The sequence below is a fragment of the Anopheles funestus genome, chromosome 2RL (genome assembly GCF_943734845.2).
Source record: "Anopheles funestus chromosome 2RL, idAnoFuneDA-416_04, whole genome shotgun sequence".
NCBI classification, from domain to species: Eukaryota; Metazoa; Arthropoda; class Insecta; order Diptera; family Culicidae; genus Anopheles; species Anopheles funestus.
In genome coordinates this window covers 29,266,326-29,284,257 of record NC_064598.1, presented here as the reverse complement: position 1 = coordinate 29,284,257, position 17,932 = coordinate 29,266,326, and the positions used below count along the sequence as shown (strand labels likewise).

The 17,932-nt window shown below is 41.8% G+C and overlaps 2 protein-coding genes across 3 annotated transcripts; both read left to right on the top strand.

The window, feature by feature from the left end:
• The first annotated feature begins 932 nt into the window (after positions 1–932).
• On the top strand, positions 933–6,652 carry LOC125761481 (muscle-specific homeobox protein tinman). 2 transcript variants are annotated; one of them, XM_049422640.1, is made up of 3 exons: positions 933–3,439; positions 3,957–4,561; positions 4,642–6,652. In XM_049422640.1, the coding sequence occupies exons 1-3, from the start codon at positions 3,285–3,287 to the stop codon at positions 5,232–5,234; spliced, it is 1,353 nt and encodes a 450-aa protein (XP_049278597.1). In that variant the 5' UTR covers positions 933–3,284; the 3' UTR covers positions 5,235–6,652. The 2 variants fall into 2 exon arrangements, with proteins under 2 accessions (XP_049278597.1, XP_049278596.1); XM_049422639.1 differs by having other exon boundaries at positions 4,639–6,652.
• Positions 6,653–11,006: 4,354 nt separating this feature from the next.
• LOC125761480 (protein zerknuellt) lies at positions 11,007–13,258 on the top strand. Its single transcript, XM_049422638.1, has 3 exons — positions 11,007–11,954; positions 12,162–12,595; positions 12,676–13,258. The coding sequence occupies exons 1-3, from the start codon at positions 11,339–11,341 to the stop codon at positions 13,081–13,083; spliced, it is 1,458 nt and encodes a 485-aa protein (XP_049278595.1). The 5' UTR covers positions 11,007–11,338; the 3' UTR covers positions 13,084–13,258.
• The last annotated feature ends 4,674 nt before the right edge of the window (positions 13,259–17,932 follow it).

Below are 17,932 nucleotides of genomic sequence, written 5' to 3'. Positions count from 1 at the left end.
GACACCGTGGGTGCTACATTAATATTTATATATTCCAACAAAAAAGCATCACATTTTAATAGAACGGACAAGTTTCAAGTGGATTTATTTTTCCATCTCTTTCCTAAGGTGACGCTCAGCAACACAACTGACCGATGGGAATCTGGTTTCAATCCACGCCGGATGTGCGATCGCGATCCCACCTTCGATGCCAGTTCGATCGCAGACACGATCGAGTAGTCAAAATTGCTACTTATCGATCATCATCCGCCTATGGTCCGTATGGTTTAATGTTGATAAAACGATCATTCCGAGACGTTGCAGATGACTCCCGTACCGCATATATCTTCCCTACAGTCAGCTTTTAATATTTTTTCCTACTCAGTTTCGGAGGTCCGTGTGCGTGACGGTGGCGCCATGGAAGACCACGATCATGCCAGCATAACCTGCATGCTGTGTGTCGGTTGGAAGAAATAGCACCGCAATAAAGTGAACCAAATGCATCAGCAGACGGAAGCCGTCGGGATGCTTTTGTTTCGTGGATTCCCAGCCGCTCATCTGTACCGGGTTTCAAGTGGTTCTGTGACAGTGGTGGAAGCAGCATAAATTATGTAACGCTAATGCACTCCGGGGCTGCTGGCGAGTTGCAATTTGTCAGCTATGTTTGGCTCCGCGTCCAGCTGAACGACCAAGAAAGCGACCGCCGTTTATAATCCTGTGTGTATGTATGTCTTGTTTTTGTGTCTTTGATGTTTCAAATGGATCGTACAGTGATCCCGTTCAATGGGTGTGGAGCGATGAGAAAATGTTACGGATGCGTAGAATCACTACAAATAATGTGAAGCATTGGTATGGGAAGCAAATTTCTATTGCATGAAAATTATGAGAATTATTAAACTAGAAGTTAATTTAGTATGCTACTGTTTCTTGCTTTTCAGTGGTTGTATGTATGTCAAAATTACATTTTTAGATAAAAATAGTACAGATAATATTTTCTAAATATTTGATTCCTTATTCTTTAACTGTTATTCTAGAAAATTTCATTGTACAAATTAGGTGCTTAGGAAATTAATTCTTCGAAACTGTAGATCATATTTCAGTTAGTATTTTTTTGTGATTCCTCAACTTACATTTATTTGTAGACAATGTTGTATATTGAAGTCAATATTCTATAAAGTGAAAGATCGCTATGTAAGCATTCCTTTTTTATTGCCTTCATAAAAATTCCAACGAAAAAGTAATAAACCCTTCACCTATCAATGAAAAACTCTATCCTCCTCAAGACTGTTGAACAAAGAAATATTACAACTCGATCGGCTGAAACATTAAAATAAATTAAAAAATTGAAATTTCCTCATTCTGCTTTCCCATGTTAAGGTTTTTCTTCGTCTCCGATGTATTTTGTTCTTCCTGCTCGAGAAATTTTCCCTCATACAATACTTCTGTTTTTCGTCAACATTTTCCTGCCGTCGTCAACCTGCCGCAATGGAATGGGCCGACAACAAATACCATTATTTCACTCCACAATGAAATCCTTTGAAGCTGAACCTTTTCCCTGACATTGGCCTATATCACTGACAGCTTATTTCTCTGTTGACATGATCCTCCACCAAACAATCGTACATTGTCGTACTGGCAGCAAGTGTCGAATTACGCTTGCCCTTCAAGGAGAGAGCACTATAAACTGCAACAACAACAAAAAAAACTATGTCACGCGAGGATGGACAGTTCGATGTTTTGGTTTCTGCTCACATCGACGTCACCGTTGATGCGTAGTCCAGCAATCCGTACCAAGACTGTCACTGTCGTCAATCGTCTAGACGTCCCGGGTTTTACATCCTTTTGCCCGACGGTGGTGCACCGGCCATGGCGGCGCTTCCTGGGGTTTTGTAAATTTGTGTTACACAACCGAACGTGTCCCCGTACCGTTGTCGCTGTCCTGCGTGGGCCATCCGGCGCTGGATTTCGATTATGTAAAACAGACATAACATCCAACATGCTCGGTACTTGCTGGGTCGGGTCCGAAGTCCTTGGAGGTCCCTAAAGGCCGCACCAGCAAAAGAAGGAAAAGCGACTCGAACGAGAGAAAAAACCATACACAAATCAAACAAATTGGACATACAACATTGCTTCCAGATGTCGTTCCAGCGGATGGGAAACGAGAGAAGCTTGCGGGAAGGCGAAACGAAATGTACAGAAACAAAATCAATATGTTTTTGCTTAATACTTCGTAGGTAATTTCTACGTGTAGGGCAGAATAGATGAGCGAGTAGAAAAAAAAATTCAAGGAATTTGAATTACTTTCACTTAAGAAAGAGTCGGTGGCATTTGTATTAATAATTAATATTTTCCGTCTAGGTATCGACGGTAGACAACACCGCCATCTTTAATACAGCAGGTCCAGATTTGTATTGGTTCGTGGCGGGAAAATGAAAATTGCTTTGATAGCATCCCGACTGCGCAAGACTAGACACACGCGCGAAACATTTCCAATACGTTGAAAACTTCCCATGAAAGGCCCGTGTACCAATCAGTGATTCTCTTTCTCCTTACGAAAAGATCACACCGTAACTCTGTGCCGCCAGAGAGCACAGACACCAACCGTGCATGCGTAGTATATCTGATTGTGGGTTTACGATCAAATTTGTAAGAAAATTAGTGTACGCTCACAAACGGGGGGAGAAAAAAGGCCGTAAATCAATGGAGCACGGATGAAAATCTTTGAAAAGGATGGCAATATTCAAATACGATCGGAACATGTTCTGGCAAATGTTTAGCTTTTCCGCTCAATGATGTCAAGTACCGTCGAGTGCCGTCTCTTTTCTGCGTACAGATCGGTACGTGGCCCAGAACGGATGAAAATTTGAACGAACGCATAGTGGAATGTGTTTCGAATCTGTTTGCCCGTACCAGTAAGAACAGTCGGTCACATGTGGTTATGTCGAAAGGACGTTGGACTAAAAGTTGCACTTATTGCCGTGCAGGTCTGTACAGAAGTGTCTCATTGGTGATTGTGTCACGGTTGGTTTAAAATGGATTAAAATCGTTAAGTTTGGAAACAGTGATAAAAGTGCCATTTTCCGTATATTAAAGGGGTTTAAAGAAAGCCCTAAAAGTGACCTTAAAGTTCCAAGGAATTTTATAGCGTATGTGTGTTTGAAAATGTGCAAATCGTAAAAATAGATCTTGAAGTTAAAATAGTGAAAAACTATTACTGTGAACATATTAATCACTTCGCTAATTGTTCAGTGACTAAAACATTGTTAAAAAGACAAATACACTGAGTAATTCGTGTGTAAAATAAAATGCTCCAGCAAGGATATTGTGATCTAACACACGCGGACTTATCAAGTGGTAGTGAGACGAACAATAATACACCATTCTCGGTAAAGGACATACTCAACATGGTCGAATCAGGTGCCGGAGTAATGGATAGTTATCTGAATTGTCAAATGGAAAGGTATGTTAAATTGGATGTCACATTGGGGGCACATTCTGTTTCTTTTAAATTGAATATATCTTAAAAGGACAAATAAGGAAATGTTTGAGGTATTCTGAAAGATCATAAATAATTAATTTAATAAATAAATTATTGTTATAACATAAACTTCAGAAAAAGCATTTAATATAAAGACTAGGAATCTGCATTAAACCATAATAATCAATTTCGTGAGCAACTTCAAGGTTACTAGAGTTTATAGTTTATGTCGAAAAATATCTACAACTAATAAAAGCAGAACCACTTATACTAAAACTTTAACGATGTACCTTCTCAAAAAAACTACAATTAAATATAAACTTAACTCCTTATATTTATTTAACTTAAAAATTAAAATAATTTAACTTTTTTATTTATTTTGATCTATGTAAATTCTAAAATATTTAATCTAAAGCAAATATGTCTATTCTTCACATTTTGCTTATTAGAGACAGTTTAAGAATAACATGGCTTTTATCTATCAATCCTCTAATTCCAGTGCTCCTAACCACTTTGCATACACACCTTACACCGGTTACGAAACTTCCTATCATCCACCGGATCCGTACGGCATGATTTCCCACGGTTACCTGTCGCAAGCTCACCATCACCATGACCTCAACTATGGTCCTTCGACGTACGACTTTAGCTCCGCTTCTGTTCCCTCAACCGTCTTACCACCTCACTTACCTCCACCCCATTATTCGCACACCCCTCAATCCTACGGCTATCATAATGCAACGATCAGCTCGGCCACTATCTCCGCCAACACAACATCCAGTCCAGCACTCAGTTCCGTAGCCAGCTCTGTGGGATCCGAGCTAGAATTAGGCGCCTACGGTAATCCGGAAAAGTCCTCCATGATAAGCGAACACGAACATCAGTGTTCGAACTTTCTGCTACAGGACGTTCGACCCACACTGCTCGATACTAGCACACCTTTGGATAATGTATCGGACACGCGAAGTCCTCACGATGGTATCAAGGTAAAGGAAGAATCCTTCTCGAGCGTTTCCACCTGCGTAACGTCGGAACACGTGCAGGAATTGGACAGTTTGTGTCAGCTGAACAACAACACCAACACCGAGGAGGATATGTTGCAAAGTATGTAGCTTTTGTTGAGTAAAGAGTCACCCTTGCCAGTAGAACTTGAAGGAGTTTTTTTTTGTCTTTATTTCCAGAAGAATGTAGCACCCAGCTCGTCACATCGTCCCGTTGCGAGTTACGCAAGAACGGTAAACTACGGGCGAAACGGAAGCCACGCATTCTGTTCTCCCAGGGACAGGTGTTGGAACTCGAGCGACGGTTTCGCCAGCAGCGCTACCTGTCGGCACCGGAGCGCGAAACCCTGGCCAGTATCTTGAAGTTGACACCAACTCAGGTGAAGATCTGGTTTCAAAATCGTCGCTACAAATCAAAACGCGTCCAGATAGAGAGTGCGTCCACGTCCAAGTGTGACACAACATCTTCCGGCACCGGTGTTCCTAGGTGTCCCTCAGATTCTGGATCTAGCAGCAAAGATTATGATGAACTATCGCTCGGAATTACGGTTGGGGCAGGGTCGGGAACTTATGGTGCCGGGTTTCATGCGACGAACAGTACCACAGGACCTACGATGGGATCAAGTATGAGCTCGTCGATCGGTGGAGGATCTTCAACTACAGTACCGCCACCTCCTTATCCATCCTATGGCATCCAGTACTCCGAACAGTACTCATCGACACCTCCTCCTCCACCACCCAATCCTTACTACGATCAAAAAGTGTCCTACTGGTAGGCGGCGCAGTGTAAGTAGGTCAATCAGTTGTAAATAGTTGTAACCGTATCGAAAATTTCTTATTGCATTCAGACAAACTTTGTGGACAATAAAACAATCAAATTGATTTAGTGGTAAAGAAATATGGTGTTTTGTTTATAGTCGAAATACAAAAAATAATTCCATAACTATGTCTAACCTAATTGCTGTGACATCGACATAAAGTTAACACATCCATCATCACATCGTGAACGATCGCACGCAAATGCACATCTGGTTTGGCCAATGATAGCAGTATGATAGCTTTAGGTCAACCGTAATTCGATAGTGGCTCCCGAAAATAAGCGAAACCTAATAAACCTTGTAGACGGGTGTGCACATCAGTTTGTTGTCGAGAATGAATGACTAAAATGGGCCCCATGCTCCATCCTCCGGCCGCTGCGGCTTTCCACGTTCGATTGACAGCAAATGAAACCTGATTCGGCGCTCCGTATGTCAAGCAAATAAAGACCAAATCGTTTACTGCCCCCGGCTTCTCCCCGCAGATTGCATTATGATCGATTAAGGCGTCTCATTCATTCATTCGTATCGCGTGTGGTTCATGTCGGAATAGTTGAGTTGAGTGACGAAATCGCACACCAGCAGCAAGCAGATCCTTCCGTTTTCACTGTTTTTTGTTTTTTTGTTTTATTGCTTCGTTCTTTTCTTCAGCATTGGATCGAAACTGTTCCAGTTTCGAAAAAGAAAGACAAAACTCCCTTTTGGAAAATGGTTTTGCTCAAGCCGAGGTCGACCGAGGGCATCTGCTTTACGTTCTGTCAAAGAAACGATTAGCCCGGATAACCCTTACGGTTCCTCGCGGTACCATCGGTTCCATCGCATGGTTGCGATCGTAAGTCATAGATGTAAGTGGTCGAACGCGGGACCTAAGCTGGGGCGGATAAAATGGAAAATGAGCAAATGCCATAAATCGTAGTTTTCCCTTCGTATTCGGCGCGTACGGCCGGTGCGTTCTAATTGTGCGTGCGGTGCAGCGTGCAACCGACACTTTTCATTTTAGTGTGCACCGAACTCAAAAGTCAGTGGTCTTATAATATGCTTTACCGCCGGTTTACTCTTCCAATCGTTTCTAGTGGCACCCATTAATTTCCCATCAAAGATAGAGATGTTCTGAGAGGTCGATTGCCCGCTCATAGGGCATAGGGGACGGCGATGGGAAATTCTAAGCCAGTAGACTTCAGGTTCGATCGGTTTTCATTTCAAACCTTCCAACATGCGATACAGATAACGTCTGTTTTGAAAAATGTGTTATCAAATCTAGGCCGAAGTATTGTGGAGTGGGGTGAGACTTTGAAAAATTGGATATTGTTTATGATGCATATGCGGGGACATTCATTTCCACATTGATGAAGTGTGTCCTTGAAGTTATGCGTAAAAACCTCTGAAAGAGAAGTTATCCTCATAACAGGGTTATGTTATGTACAGGTAATTAACATTCAGAAATTAACATTTTTAGAATTAAGCTCTCGATATAATAAAAATAAAACGTAAATATAAAACGTTTCTTTTTTTTTGAATTGAATGACTTTAAATATTAAATATTCATTACACGCTTCCACCTGTCTCAAACTACTATAACTGAAAACGTTATGTTGTTTTGACGTTATTTTGCAATGGCTTTTTTAATATCAAAGCATGAGAGCAGCTAATTTAACTAGCCTCCACCCCTTTAAAATCTCTTCCTGATCCCAGATACCACAATCAATGCAACGTGGAAACTGCTGGAGATGCATACAACATTGCCTTAATGTTCTTCACTGCAGTTAGAAGACACGATCGGCAACCATCCGCTCTGAGCAAAATTTTCTCTCAAAAAATATTTTACACGTGCGGCGACAGCCAAACTATTTTAATAGTACTCGTCCATGCGCGTTTAAAACTCGCTCGTGTTTTCTGTGATAGAAATCACATTATACCTGCTTTTATATTCCTGTACTGCTATTAAATCCTATGAATTACTGGAACTCACTATCGGGATCATTTTTCATTTTCTCTTTTCATTTTTCCGTTACATTTCCCAGCGCAATGCTGTGATTTCCCTATGAATGCTTTTTCTGAAACTTTCTACCCCTGAAGCTATGCAATTCTCGTTACACTGTTTCCATAGAGATGGCGCTGTAATCGTCGCCGAGCTAGCATGGAGCACGTTCACAGAGTAGGTTTTTAGAAGTGTGATGTGAATGTGAATAAAAAAGTTTATTTCAAAATTATAATAAAAATAATTTTGGTGTTTCTTAAATCGTTGTAATCGTTTCAGGAATTTCAAATTAAAAAAGTAAATATAATGATTCGGCTCTTCTTTCTTGATCTTAAAACGCTTGAGACCGAGCGTCGACTTCAACTCAATGTGGGTCGAACATTAGTTACAAAAAAGTTTAGAAACAAATAAACTTACACCGCATATTAATAAAATATAAACGCGTTAAGTTCTAAAAATGATATTATGAATAAAATCTCATAATTTCATAATGATTCATTATTCATAATTTTATAATTCAAAAATTTAAATGAAAAACAGAATAATAATTATAACGTTATTTATAATTATAAGAATAAAAACACGTATCGATATGAGTTCAAAAAATGTAAACTAGCATTAGCAATGAAATAAATATCAATCCAATCCAAATTATGAATAAAATAACTATAAAATTTGGGGCAGCCTGGTGGTGCATGTGAAAAACGGCGCCCGCCCACACGGCAGGATCAGGTTCAAATCCCATCCGGACCGAGCCCCCGTAGCATGGACTGACTATTCTGCTACGTGGTAAAATAAGTCTTGATGCGGCCAAGCCGCTCTAACCGAGCCAAAAAAAAATTATAACATTTGCAGCAGTTTAAGAATTAGACTCGAAACGATCAAAGCATCTAACCTTAAAACGATCAAATTCAAGACAAGTGCAATTATTTAAATATTTATTTTTTTCCTTCCAGAAGAACGTTCTGGTCTGTGCATTGTTTAACACAATACATTTGAAATCAGAATCATCACAACCAATAAAATCTTGTACATTTAAAGTATCATTAGACCAAAAATAGATTGAAATTCCTGTAATAAACAAAAACTTGATAAGTTTTTAAGACGATAATAATGCTTTTATGCAAAATAAAACCAATTGACATGATAAATCACATAAGGCTTATATGTCTACTTCCGTATGTTATGACATATTGTATCAATATTTTCTTTCTCGCGTGTCCGACTTTCCCACACACGCGCCCACTTTCCCAAAAAAAGATCCTTCGCAAATCAGTTGTCGATGAGCCTATTGTCATTCAAATCGTACCTTAAAGCACCAAAATTCACGCCAGAACAAAAGTGTGCACTCGAACGCGGTACAATGTTTCTCCTGATCTTTTCCCCATTCAAATCAAATGGACACTTTCCCAGCGTGCCAATTCCAGGAAATTTTCCACTTACCTTTCCACCGCAACCAGCGCCAGCAAAAGGACACTTTGCCTGAAGCGGATTTGCTGCCAAGTCGTGTGGCACCTACCTTTTTTTTCGCCCGAGCATACGCATACCGAACGGCGACTGATCTCATCACGGTAGCATATTGTCCCCGGTTACCCAAGTGGAACGATGAGTTCCTCTCTGGAAAGAAAAAGGAGAAAAAATGGATGAATGGTAAGGGCCATTCAGTGCGGAGGGTTCGACTGTTGCTCAACTTTGCTCATTGTTTCTTGATACCAAACTCACACTCTACACGAGTTAATCTCTGCACCCTTGACGGATTGGCAGACCGGCGCTTATACCAGCGTTGGATAATAGACACTAATTGAAATTACTCTGCCCGGAAGGTGTTACTTTTGTGAATTTGTTTTGCCTGCGGCTTTTGTGGGTGCTGGCAATATTGTGAATCGGGTCCTACAACAAGGGCAAGGTGAAGGATATAAATTGTTCCAACGCCACGTGCACAGAGCAAACGTTTCCAAAAAGGGAAGGAAGGTTTTGGGAACGCATAAAAATTGGTGTTAATTAGAACCTTCGAGTTCTGGATCCGGAAATCCGTTCACTTCCGTTCGCACGTCAAAACAATGGCCGGCCAGTGCATTGTTATGCATCGATTGTGCTAACTACGCCATCGATATAGCTGCTTTGAGTTGGGCTTTGATGACGCCTGGCCAGATGACTGCAGGATAATCATCATCAAATGACAGTGTAAACATCGTAAAGTTGATCGTGAGTACATCTTCATCAAACCTTCGATTCGAAATTTGAAGTGTGTACACATCGGTTGTACGGAGTTTGTTTGGGGGGGGGGGGGGGGGGGGATCTTTCCATTCAATTTCCTCATCAATACTGCTCAGTACTCCATGCTGCTCTATGAAACATGATACAAACACTTGCCCTTCTTGTTGTTTTTACTTCGACGGTTCCATTCGCATTCGCTTACGGGACGAATCCCGAAACGCAAGGGAAAACGGAGCACCAATCTTTACCCAAGGATTATCGAATATCACTCTATATACATATGTACAGTCGTATATACGCACTGTCGAAGATACCGTGGTCAACATTCAATTAAGCGAAGTGATCACTCATCGAACACTTTTCACATTTGATGATGCATTACAGTCCTTCAAGAGTGTCGGTTGGGCGATGATGGTTTACTTCGACAAACTGTGATTTATATTCAACTCTGTGGAGTGCACATTAATGGAAAGGCACACTGGTTTAAGTAGGAAAACAGATTGTACTTCTTGGAGGTTAATCTGCTTGTTATAAAGCATGAAGAAGATTTGAGTAGTTTTAATAAAGAGGCATATAACATAATTTTTAAAAAGAAAGCTTTTTGAATAAGATAATTTATTATCGACCTTATTCTTGTAAATGTTTTGCAAAAAAGTCATCATGAAATCAATATAATTTGGCATTTCAGCCAAAATTTTCTCAAGCATATAACAAGTAAAAAATTCTATTAAAGTTACACTGTATCATGACGCCGCTTTTCGTTACCTTGAGACTCTTTCCTGTAGTGCCCGAAATGAAAGTAGCTCATTCCCGAAAGTAATTCCATTAGAGCTTTGTCACTAATGCTTTTCCCACCCCCATTTCCCCCAACCCAACGGCACGCGCTCGTTAGAGACCCCATGGAAAATTGCCCATGATTCAGCACACACACTCGCATTCGTTTCGCCACATTGCCAGCGGAAACACCTTCATTCCGGTGAAGCACAATTTCTACCATCTTTTCACCAAGTTCCTTGTTGGTGTAACGAAAAAAAAAAAACGGACAGCAAAAAAAAAACCTCACCTTGAAGCGTCTTCGATCTCGTCCATTACCCCATTAGTGGAATGTACGGTTTTCAGGATTCAGCAACCATTGCCAGAAGGCGCAGAATCGTCTCGTCATACACTTCGACACCATTACACCCGCCAGCTTAGCTTGTTCACGGGCATCGTTGAGGAGAAGAACGAAAGAAAAAAAAACGATGAAAAACCTCAAGAAACATAAGCAACCAGGCCTTCCGTCGTTTCAAATCACCCCGGTCCCGAGGGCCCGACCCTCGAATGCCCGGTTCACCCATGCCATGCGCGGCTCTCACGCTAAACAAACAACCCTGAAAACATCGTTCATCCGAACCAAGGTTCAGCCAATCACGGCTCGCCTCTTATCCAATCGAAGTGCGCCCAGAGAGTGGTATCCACAGCACCGGGCGAACGGAGCGACGCTGTGGAGGGATGGGCGGGAAAAACGCTCGTGAAAATGGGAAAAACTCTTTCCCGAACCAGTGACTGCGGGAAAAACGGTGCTGCTTCATTCGTGCTGTTCAGCTCGTTAAGTGCGGTCGTGTTAATGCCGGGTGTCTGGACACGCCAAAAGCGTTCTGAAGTGTGTGCGTTGAAAATTCCTTGGTGAATGTGTTCTCAGTTTTGTGCATATGATTACTGCTTTGGAGAAGTTCTTTTATAAAATTAAATCTACTTATATGCTGAGAGTGAATAAGTTCAGAGAAGAAAATATATTGTACTCAACGTGTTGAAGAAGTGCTTGAGTGGTGAGACAATTAGTGCTGTGTTTCGAAACAATTATCCAATTTCCCGAACAGCAGAAAAGGAAATGAGCTTGACTGCTTCGACCGCAAAGTCGATCGTGTCGACACCCTTCTCGATAAACGATATCCTTACCAGAAGCCGGCGGGTCGAGCGTCACAGCTCGGGTGAATCGTCTGGCAACGAGGAAGACATGAAGACGTACTATCACGCACGCCACCATCATCACCATCATAACCATTACCATCCACAGCAACTTCGCCATCAGCATCAAAGGCGAAATGCTACTGCCCACGAAGCTTCCGCCAGTCCTCGCTCGACCGTGGAAGAGGGACTGTACGGGAAGCTAAGCCTAAGCTACTATAACAACAATAATAATAATCCGAACAATGAAACTGGTTCCACGGCGACCACGTTTTCATTGAACGGATTGCCACCTGCCTTACGTCGTGGGTCGTTAGATTGTTTCATGGTGACAACGGATGCGAATGGTCAAGAAGTCGCGTCAAGGCAGGATTCTAGTGCACCGATGCAGGATGGCGATGCCGGACCGACGGAACGCATTGCCAACATGCTGCTGGAAGGATCGGGCCGAGGATCGGGATGCTATCGACTCGCGAAGTCAACCCATCATCGTAGCGAAAGTCCCATCGATATGCGACGTTTGACGGAAAACGATTCGGGTAAGAATGGTCCAAAAAGCAGCTAGTTGCTATTGGTGATGACGATAAATAATTAGCCTAATGCAGTTGTTGATGGTTGACACCGGAGCGGAGAAGTCCCTGTCTAATGTCAGGCACGTGTACCTCTTCGTACAGCCTAATTTTGCCGTCACTTCTCAAAGGTACTGAATATTACAATCGATTTCCTTTCTTCCTCTCCCCAAATAGACTGTGACTCATCGTCACCTTACACCAGTGCACTGGGACTACACGGTACCCAACAAACGCCAATGTTGGCCAACGAAGAGATACCTTCCGCAAGGAAGAAACGTTCCCGGGCTGCATTCAGTCACGCTCAGGTGTTTGAGCTTGAGCGTCGTTTCGCCCAACAACGATACCTTTCCGGGCCGGAGCGTTCCGAGCTCGCTAAGAACTTGCGACTTACCGAGACGCAGGTCAAGATCTGGTTCCAGAACAGGCGTTACAAAACGAAAAGGAAACAGATCCAGCAACATGAGGCCGCACTGCTTAGCGCTACGAAACGCGTCCCGGTGCAGGTGCTGGTGCGGGAAGATGGATCGTACGGACCAATGTTGGCCGCTGGTCAACCACACTACGCTACCGGACTCGATCCTGCCCTGCTGAACGTTTATCGACACCAGGTAGGTTGTGGAGTGATTTTTTGCGCTCGTGACTTCAAAAACGAATTATCCCTAAACAACTTTTAACGCTTCGCTGACAGATACAGATGGCGTACGGAATGCCTGGAATACCTCCAATGCCGTTTTCCTACTTCTATCCCTCGAAGATAGCCACCGTACCTAATGGACCGATCGCACCGTCCGTCGTTCTGCCCACGCCTTCATCGTCATCCTCTACCTCCTCCGTATCCTGTAAACCACCGGCCATCCATCATCATGGGCTCGTATCGTCCGGACCACTAAACTTCTCCACCCGATGTGATAGTGATTCGGAAAATGTTAACTCCGCCGGACAACGGTCACGATCACCCTCGGAACTGTCGGGACCGGGTTCGGACGGAACACGACCACGTAGCCAGACGGAGATGGAAACCAATGGCCATTGCAGTGTGCTATCGTCTGGTGGTGAGGGCGAAGAAGACGAATGTGAGAATGTGGAGATCGATTAGAGCAAAGTGTCAGTATTTACATAAGGCGAACAAATGTGAATAGTGTTGTACCCTGTGAATATGTTTTACGCACGAAATCTTATAATGTAGATTAAAGAGATGTTCCTGTTGTATAAATGACGAAATAAATGCAATTTTTGATAAAGATAGAAAAGAGTTTCATTATTGAAGAGATTTGTTTTATAGATGTTTGATTCGAAAAAGGTGTCCTTCCCTTTTGTTTGAGTTTCCTTAGAAATGCTTCAAAAATAAAATTCCTGGAGAAAAAATACTTCGATACTACGAACATTCTTACAATTCTTTTAGTTGATTTTTTTTCTAAAAAAATATCTATAACTTTGAAGAAATTCTTTAAATACCAGAACCTCAAACTTCTTAATAACTGAAGTTAATTGAATAACTTGAAATATCAGGTCCTCAGATATTAATCCAAACTCAGACTTAAAGAACTACTTCAATAAATTCCAAACCAATAAGGGTTTAACTATTTCCATATCTTTTACTTTGTATTAAACCACAAAATCCAAATCTTATTACACATTTAAGTTCTCCATCCCCTATGGGTGGCCATTTGTTTGCAATTGATCGGAAGGCAATGATCGCCGTCGTAAAATTCCCCACATCTTTCACCCACCATGATCGTTCTGCTATGTCCGAATATTGCCACCTAGTTAGGTGAAGGGCAGATGTTGGTTTGGGTCGTAAAAATCGTTCCACGAGTCAGTAAAAACCATAACATCAGCCCAGATCCAAACAAACTCTCTGTAGGTGTAGTTTCTCCGTATCTAAAGCCCAACACCCAGCGCTTGACTTATTCTTTACGTAAGAGGACCACATCCTTGTACTACACAACTATAACCGTAAGGGAAGTTGTTGGAAAACTGTTCCGTTCCTCTTTTGTCTGTTTCCCGAAACTAGCTGCCAAAAGGGATAAAAACGCTAACACTTTCACTATTGGTGGTGAAAGGAGAAAAAAGAAAAGCATGCAATGAAGCTTGTTTCGCCAGTGATATTCTTAGTGTTCCAATGAACCATGGCCGTTTGGCAGTTGTCCGTCGTAAATCCTTCCGTATTGTTTGGATGTACGTACGCAACATCTAACATTTCATGTTGGAAGTCATTCTCCGGCACACACACACGGTTGAATGCCTGGGTGGGTCTGGTGTGTCTGGTCGAAAATACAATTGTTCACTACTCTGGAACCGTACGGTAACGCATTTTCGGACGCAAGGCACTATAATCGGTGGCGTCGTAAAAAAAAATAACGCTCGCGCCCATGAAGCACGACCCCCAAACAGCAAAAACCGAGATAAACAAAGGACGTTGCGTATCCGTTTGTAGCTCGTCGGAGGACGCGAGCACGCGTCCTAACCTCAGGTCCCGAGGGAAAAACGACTCTACTCGAAAAACTCTCAGCCGCGGTCGTAGACCAATCTGCCGGCGTTCAATGTTCACATGTGCGCTCAATGTTGCCACGGCTTCCGTACCGATGATGAAAAACCCAATTATTTAGATTATCTCCACCTCCACGGGGAATGCGCCGTGGACGACTAAAGCCAAGTCAAGTGTCCTAACCGTGTGGGTGATATTTTGGGGAAAAAGGGGTTGGAGGTCGAAAACAAAGCGGCCAAGGAAATGTAGATAGAGCACAAAAACGTGTAAACAAAACGCGCAAAAGGCATTAAAAATTCAAAATGAATGAAGATCATTACGATCGGAGGAAAAAGCGATCGTTCACACTTTTTTTCTAAAGGTGGCTCCTTCTCATTCACTCGGGTGGCCACGTATGGAGGAAAGAATAGTGAAACACACTGGAAACTCCTGTTTTTTTCTTACCCCAATTGGTTCAGTTGTTTTGCTGCAAACGTACATTTTTACCGAATCGATTGTTCTTCAAATTGTTTATCACTGATCGCTCTAGTTGAGGCAATCGGTATAAATTAGTTCGGATGCCGTCATGTGACGCAAACGATACTTACGCAATCGATTTATTTTCATGAGTATTTTAGTACAGTGTTTTTTTTATCTGGTTAGAGTCAATCATTCTTGGTTGCAATCAAGTAATTTGTTTTGAGTTAACGATGGAAAAAAAGATGAAAAAAATATACGAAATTGTTTAATTAACCATTAAAACTACCAACTACCAACAAAAATGTCTCAATTTTTTTTAACTATTTCGAAGAGCTGAAGTATGTTTTATATATTAAAAATTGCTCTAAAATAGTCATACAGTAAATATGTACCAAGATTTGATGACGATCATTTTGGAAAATTTCAATTACATTCGTAATGCTTTGGAAAATTATTTGAAAACCTTAAAATTTAACATACAAATTGAAGTTCAACTCAGCAGATAATACTATGTCCTGTTGAAGAGCCTTGGTTCCATAGCATGCATCGCTTTTAATTATCTTAAATTTCCTTTTTGCAATTAAGAACATTTTTCTCTCCCCCATGAAGAAGCATTTCAGGCAAACTGGAAACAATAAGTCAATTAGCAATCGATATAATTTCCTTTTCTTTTATCAACCTCATAGCTCATTGTGGATGTTTCACTTTCTTCGGTGAATTCCCCAAACGATTGGCGCCAACGAACGACTGAAAAGTACCTCGTGGCAAAAATGGCGAAACCAACAAAAAAAAACACCTCCCCAAAATATGACGTTCGCCGTGTGTATCGATACAACATGGATAATTTATGCCAATCACACAAATGGACATCTTTTCCCTGTTGCCGTGTTTCATGCTTTTGCAACCATCTTTCCACAGCTATTACGTTGTAAAATAAAAGAAAAAACTAAAGTTCTTTTTTTGTCGGTTCCCTCCACCGTTCGTAACACAGCGATAGCCCCTTGTTTCGCGGTTCAGGACAGTTTTCTTGGTTCATCGAAACGATTAGCGATAAGTGAAGCGTTTCAGCACCAATCAAAGGACTACCTATCGAGACGCAAAAGAGAAGCGGAACAGAAGAAAAAAAAACCATCATGCAAAAAGAAAGCGCACCGTGGTGCTTGCTGTAGTAGTGGCCCGTGTTGGGAAAAATAATTCTTAAGACGAAAGACGTGACCCGGGCCGGAAAGAACGAAGACGAAGCGAGTGAATCAAAACATGAAGCAAACGCTAATGGGCACCCTTTTCAATCATTTTCTCAATTGCGACACTAATTTCGAACCCATCGATCCAATTGGCAAAGCTGTGGAAGCTGGAAGTGGAAACTCGGAAGCCAAATGGCTGTATAATGTGGTTCAACTTGGTTGGGATGGTTCGCGGGGTTGGGGTTGGGGGTGGTGGTAATGTGGTTGCATGTATAAACACACACACACGTACAGATACTTGCAACACCACCGGAGTTCCGGAGTCGATTGATTGAGAAGCGAAAAAACGGCGGCATTTTCCATCGATCGGAAAGCATTTGCTGAAACTTGAGAAAACTCGTCGCCGCTGGGAAGAAGTAAAGCGGTCGGGAAAATTAACGAACGACACAGGGCACGAAATGAGCAACGCAACATTGACTGCCATTTTCCGTTTTCCGTGTCGGGAAGTACATTTCGCTCTGTGGGATAGCTTACGATCATGGTAGAGAGAAAAAAACCCCAACTCGCCACTTTATTGAGGGTGACTGAAGAGCTGTGTAGTGGAGTCCGATGTGTAGAAGCGTTAAGAAATAGTGTGCGCGCGAGAGAGAGAGATGAGACAGAAAAATAATAAAAAAAAATGGAAAAGAGAGTCATTTTCATCAATTTTCACTCCCCAAAGCATCTCTTATCGTGATGTGATCAGTGGGAAATTTTCTTCCAACTTCAGCCCAACCTTCCAAAGAGCTGGAAAAAGGATGTCCAAGGAACTGAGCGTAACGCAAATGTAGAAAATTACATACAATCTCTAACGACTCGTCCGGAAACTCCGCTTGATCGTCCTTGAATGTTCGTTTTTTTATGCTTCATTTTTCCCATCAATTACGCTCGTCGGAACAGCTCGTCTAAGACTTCCGGAAAAAAGTGACTTACAGTTAACAATATTTTTTACACCTGAGATTGGGAATCGACGAATTAAGCGAAATGTTTCATAAGTGTAAAAATAATTAAATTTCATATTCCATGGTTGCGATTCCGTTTGAAACCTTCTACACAAACTAAACATCCTGTGTTTACAATTCCAGTTCTCTCCCAAGGAAAATGAAAACTCTGCCATTATATTCCACTTTCGCGCGTCATATTCTTTGGCATCCCGAACGGATCGTTAATTGATGCATTGAAGTATTTTCTAATTGCATTTCACCAGTCACGGATCGGTCAGCTTTAATAATAATTCGGAACATTTGACCCCAAGAGCTTATGGGAAACAATCGAAAGTGACTTAAGACGGTACTTGTAAATATTTACAGTACCATCACCGTTTTGTTATAAATTTCCCATTAGGCCCACGTAGGTAGTAACATGGGGAATGGAGTAGTAGCTCGTTTTCATAATTCGTTCACTTAAGTACAACATTTTACGATGGGAAATGGGTAGCTTAAAATAGACGTCCTGACTTTCTTAATGGATTCGTTTCAGTGGTGGATTAAGCTCCTTGGAGGTAGGCGGATTAGCTGTTGGGAGGCCTACCAATAGTAGACCGGGATGGAAGGGGGTGGGGGGGGGGAGAACGGGAGATGGTTGCTTAAGTAACTTTAGCTTTGAGCAAACTTTTTTTTGCCTTAAAAGAAATACACGACATTTTGCATCTCCGCATAACGTTATAAGCTCACGGTTGCCAGAAACTTTCTTATCAATTGCTTCCAGTAAAAATCAGATATTTCTCATGGAGTGTGATATACTTACTCGGATATACACTAGTTGGTACGCAGAAC

Excerpts from the sequence above, each read along its gene's own strand:
- LOC125761481 (XM_049422639.1), top strand. The coding sequence starts at position 3,285 with ATGCTCCAGCAAGGATATTGTGATCTAACACACGCGGACTTATCAAGT. Across the intron at positions 3,440-3,956 it reads CTGAATTGTCAAATGGAAAG|TGCTCCTAACCACTTTGCAT; the intron begins GTATGTTAAATT and ends CTCTAATTCCAG. Across the intron at positions 4,562-4,638 it reads CGAGGAGGATATGTTGCAAA|AAGAATGTAGCACCCAGCTC; the intron begins GTATGTAGCTTT and ends CTTTATTTCCAG.
- LOC125761480 (XM_049422638.1), top strand. The coding sequence starts at position 11,339 with ATGAGCTTGACTGCTTCGACCGCAAAGTCGATCGTGTCGACACCCTTC. Across the intron at positions 11,955-12,161 it reads TTTGACGGAAAACGATTCGG|ACTGTGACTCATCGTCACCT; the intron begins GTAAGAATGGTC and ends CTCCCCAAATAG. Across the intron at positions 12,596-12,675 it reads TGAACGTTTATCGACACCAG|ATACAGATGGCGTACGGAAT; the intron begins GTAGGTTGTGGA and ends CTTCGCTGACAG.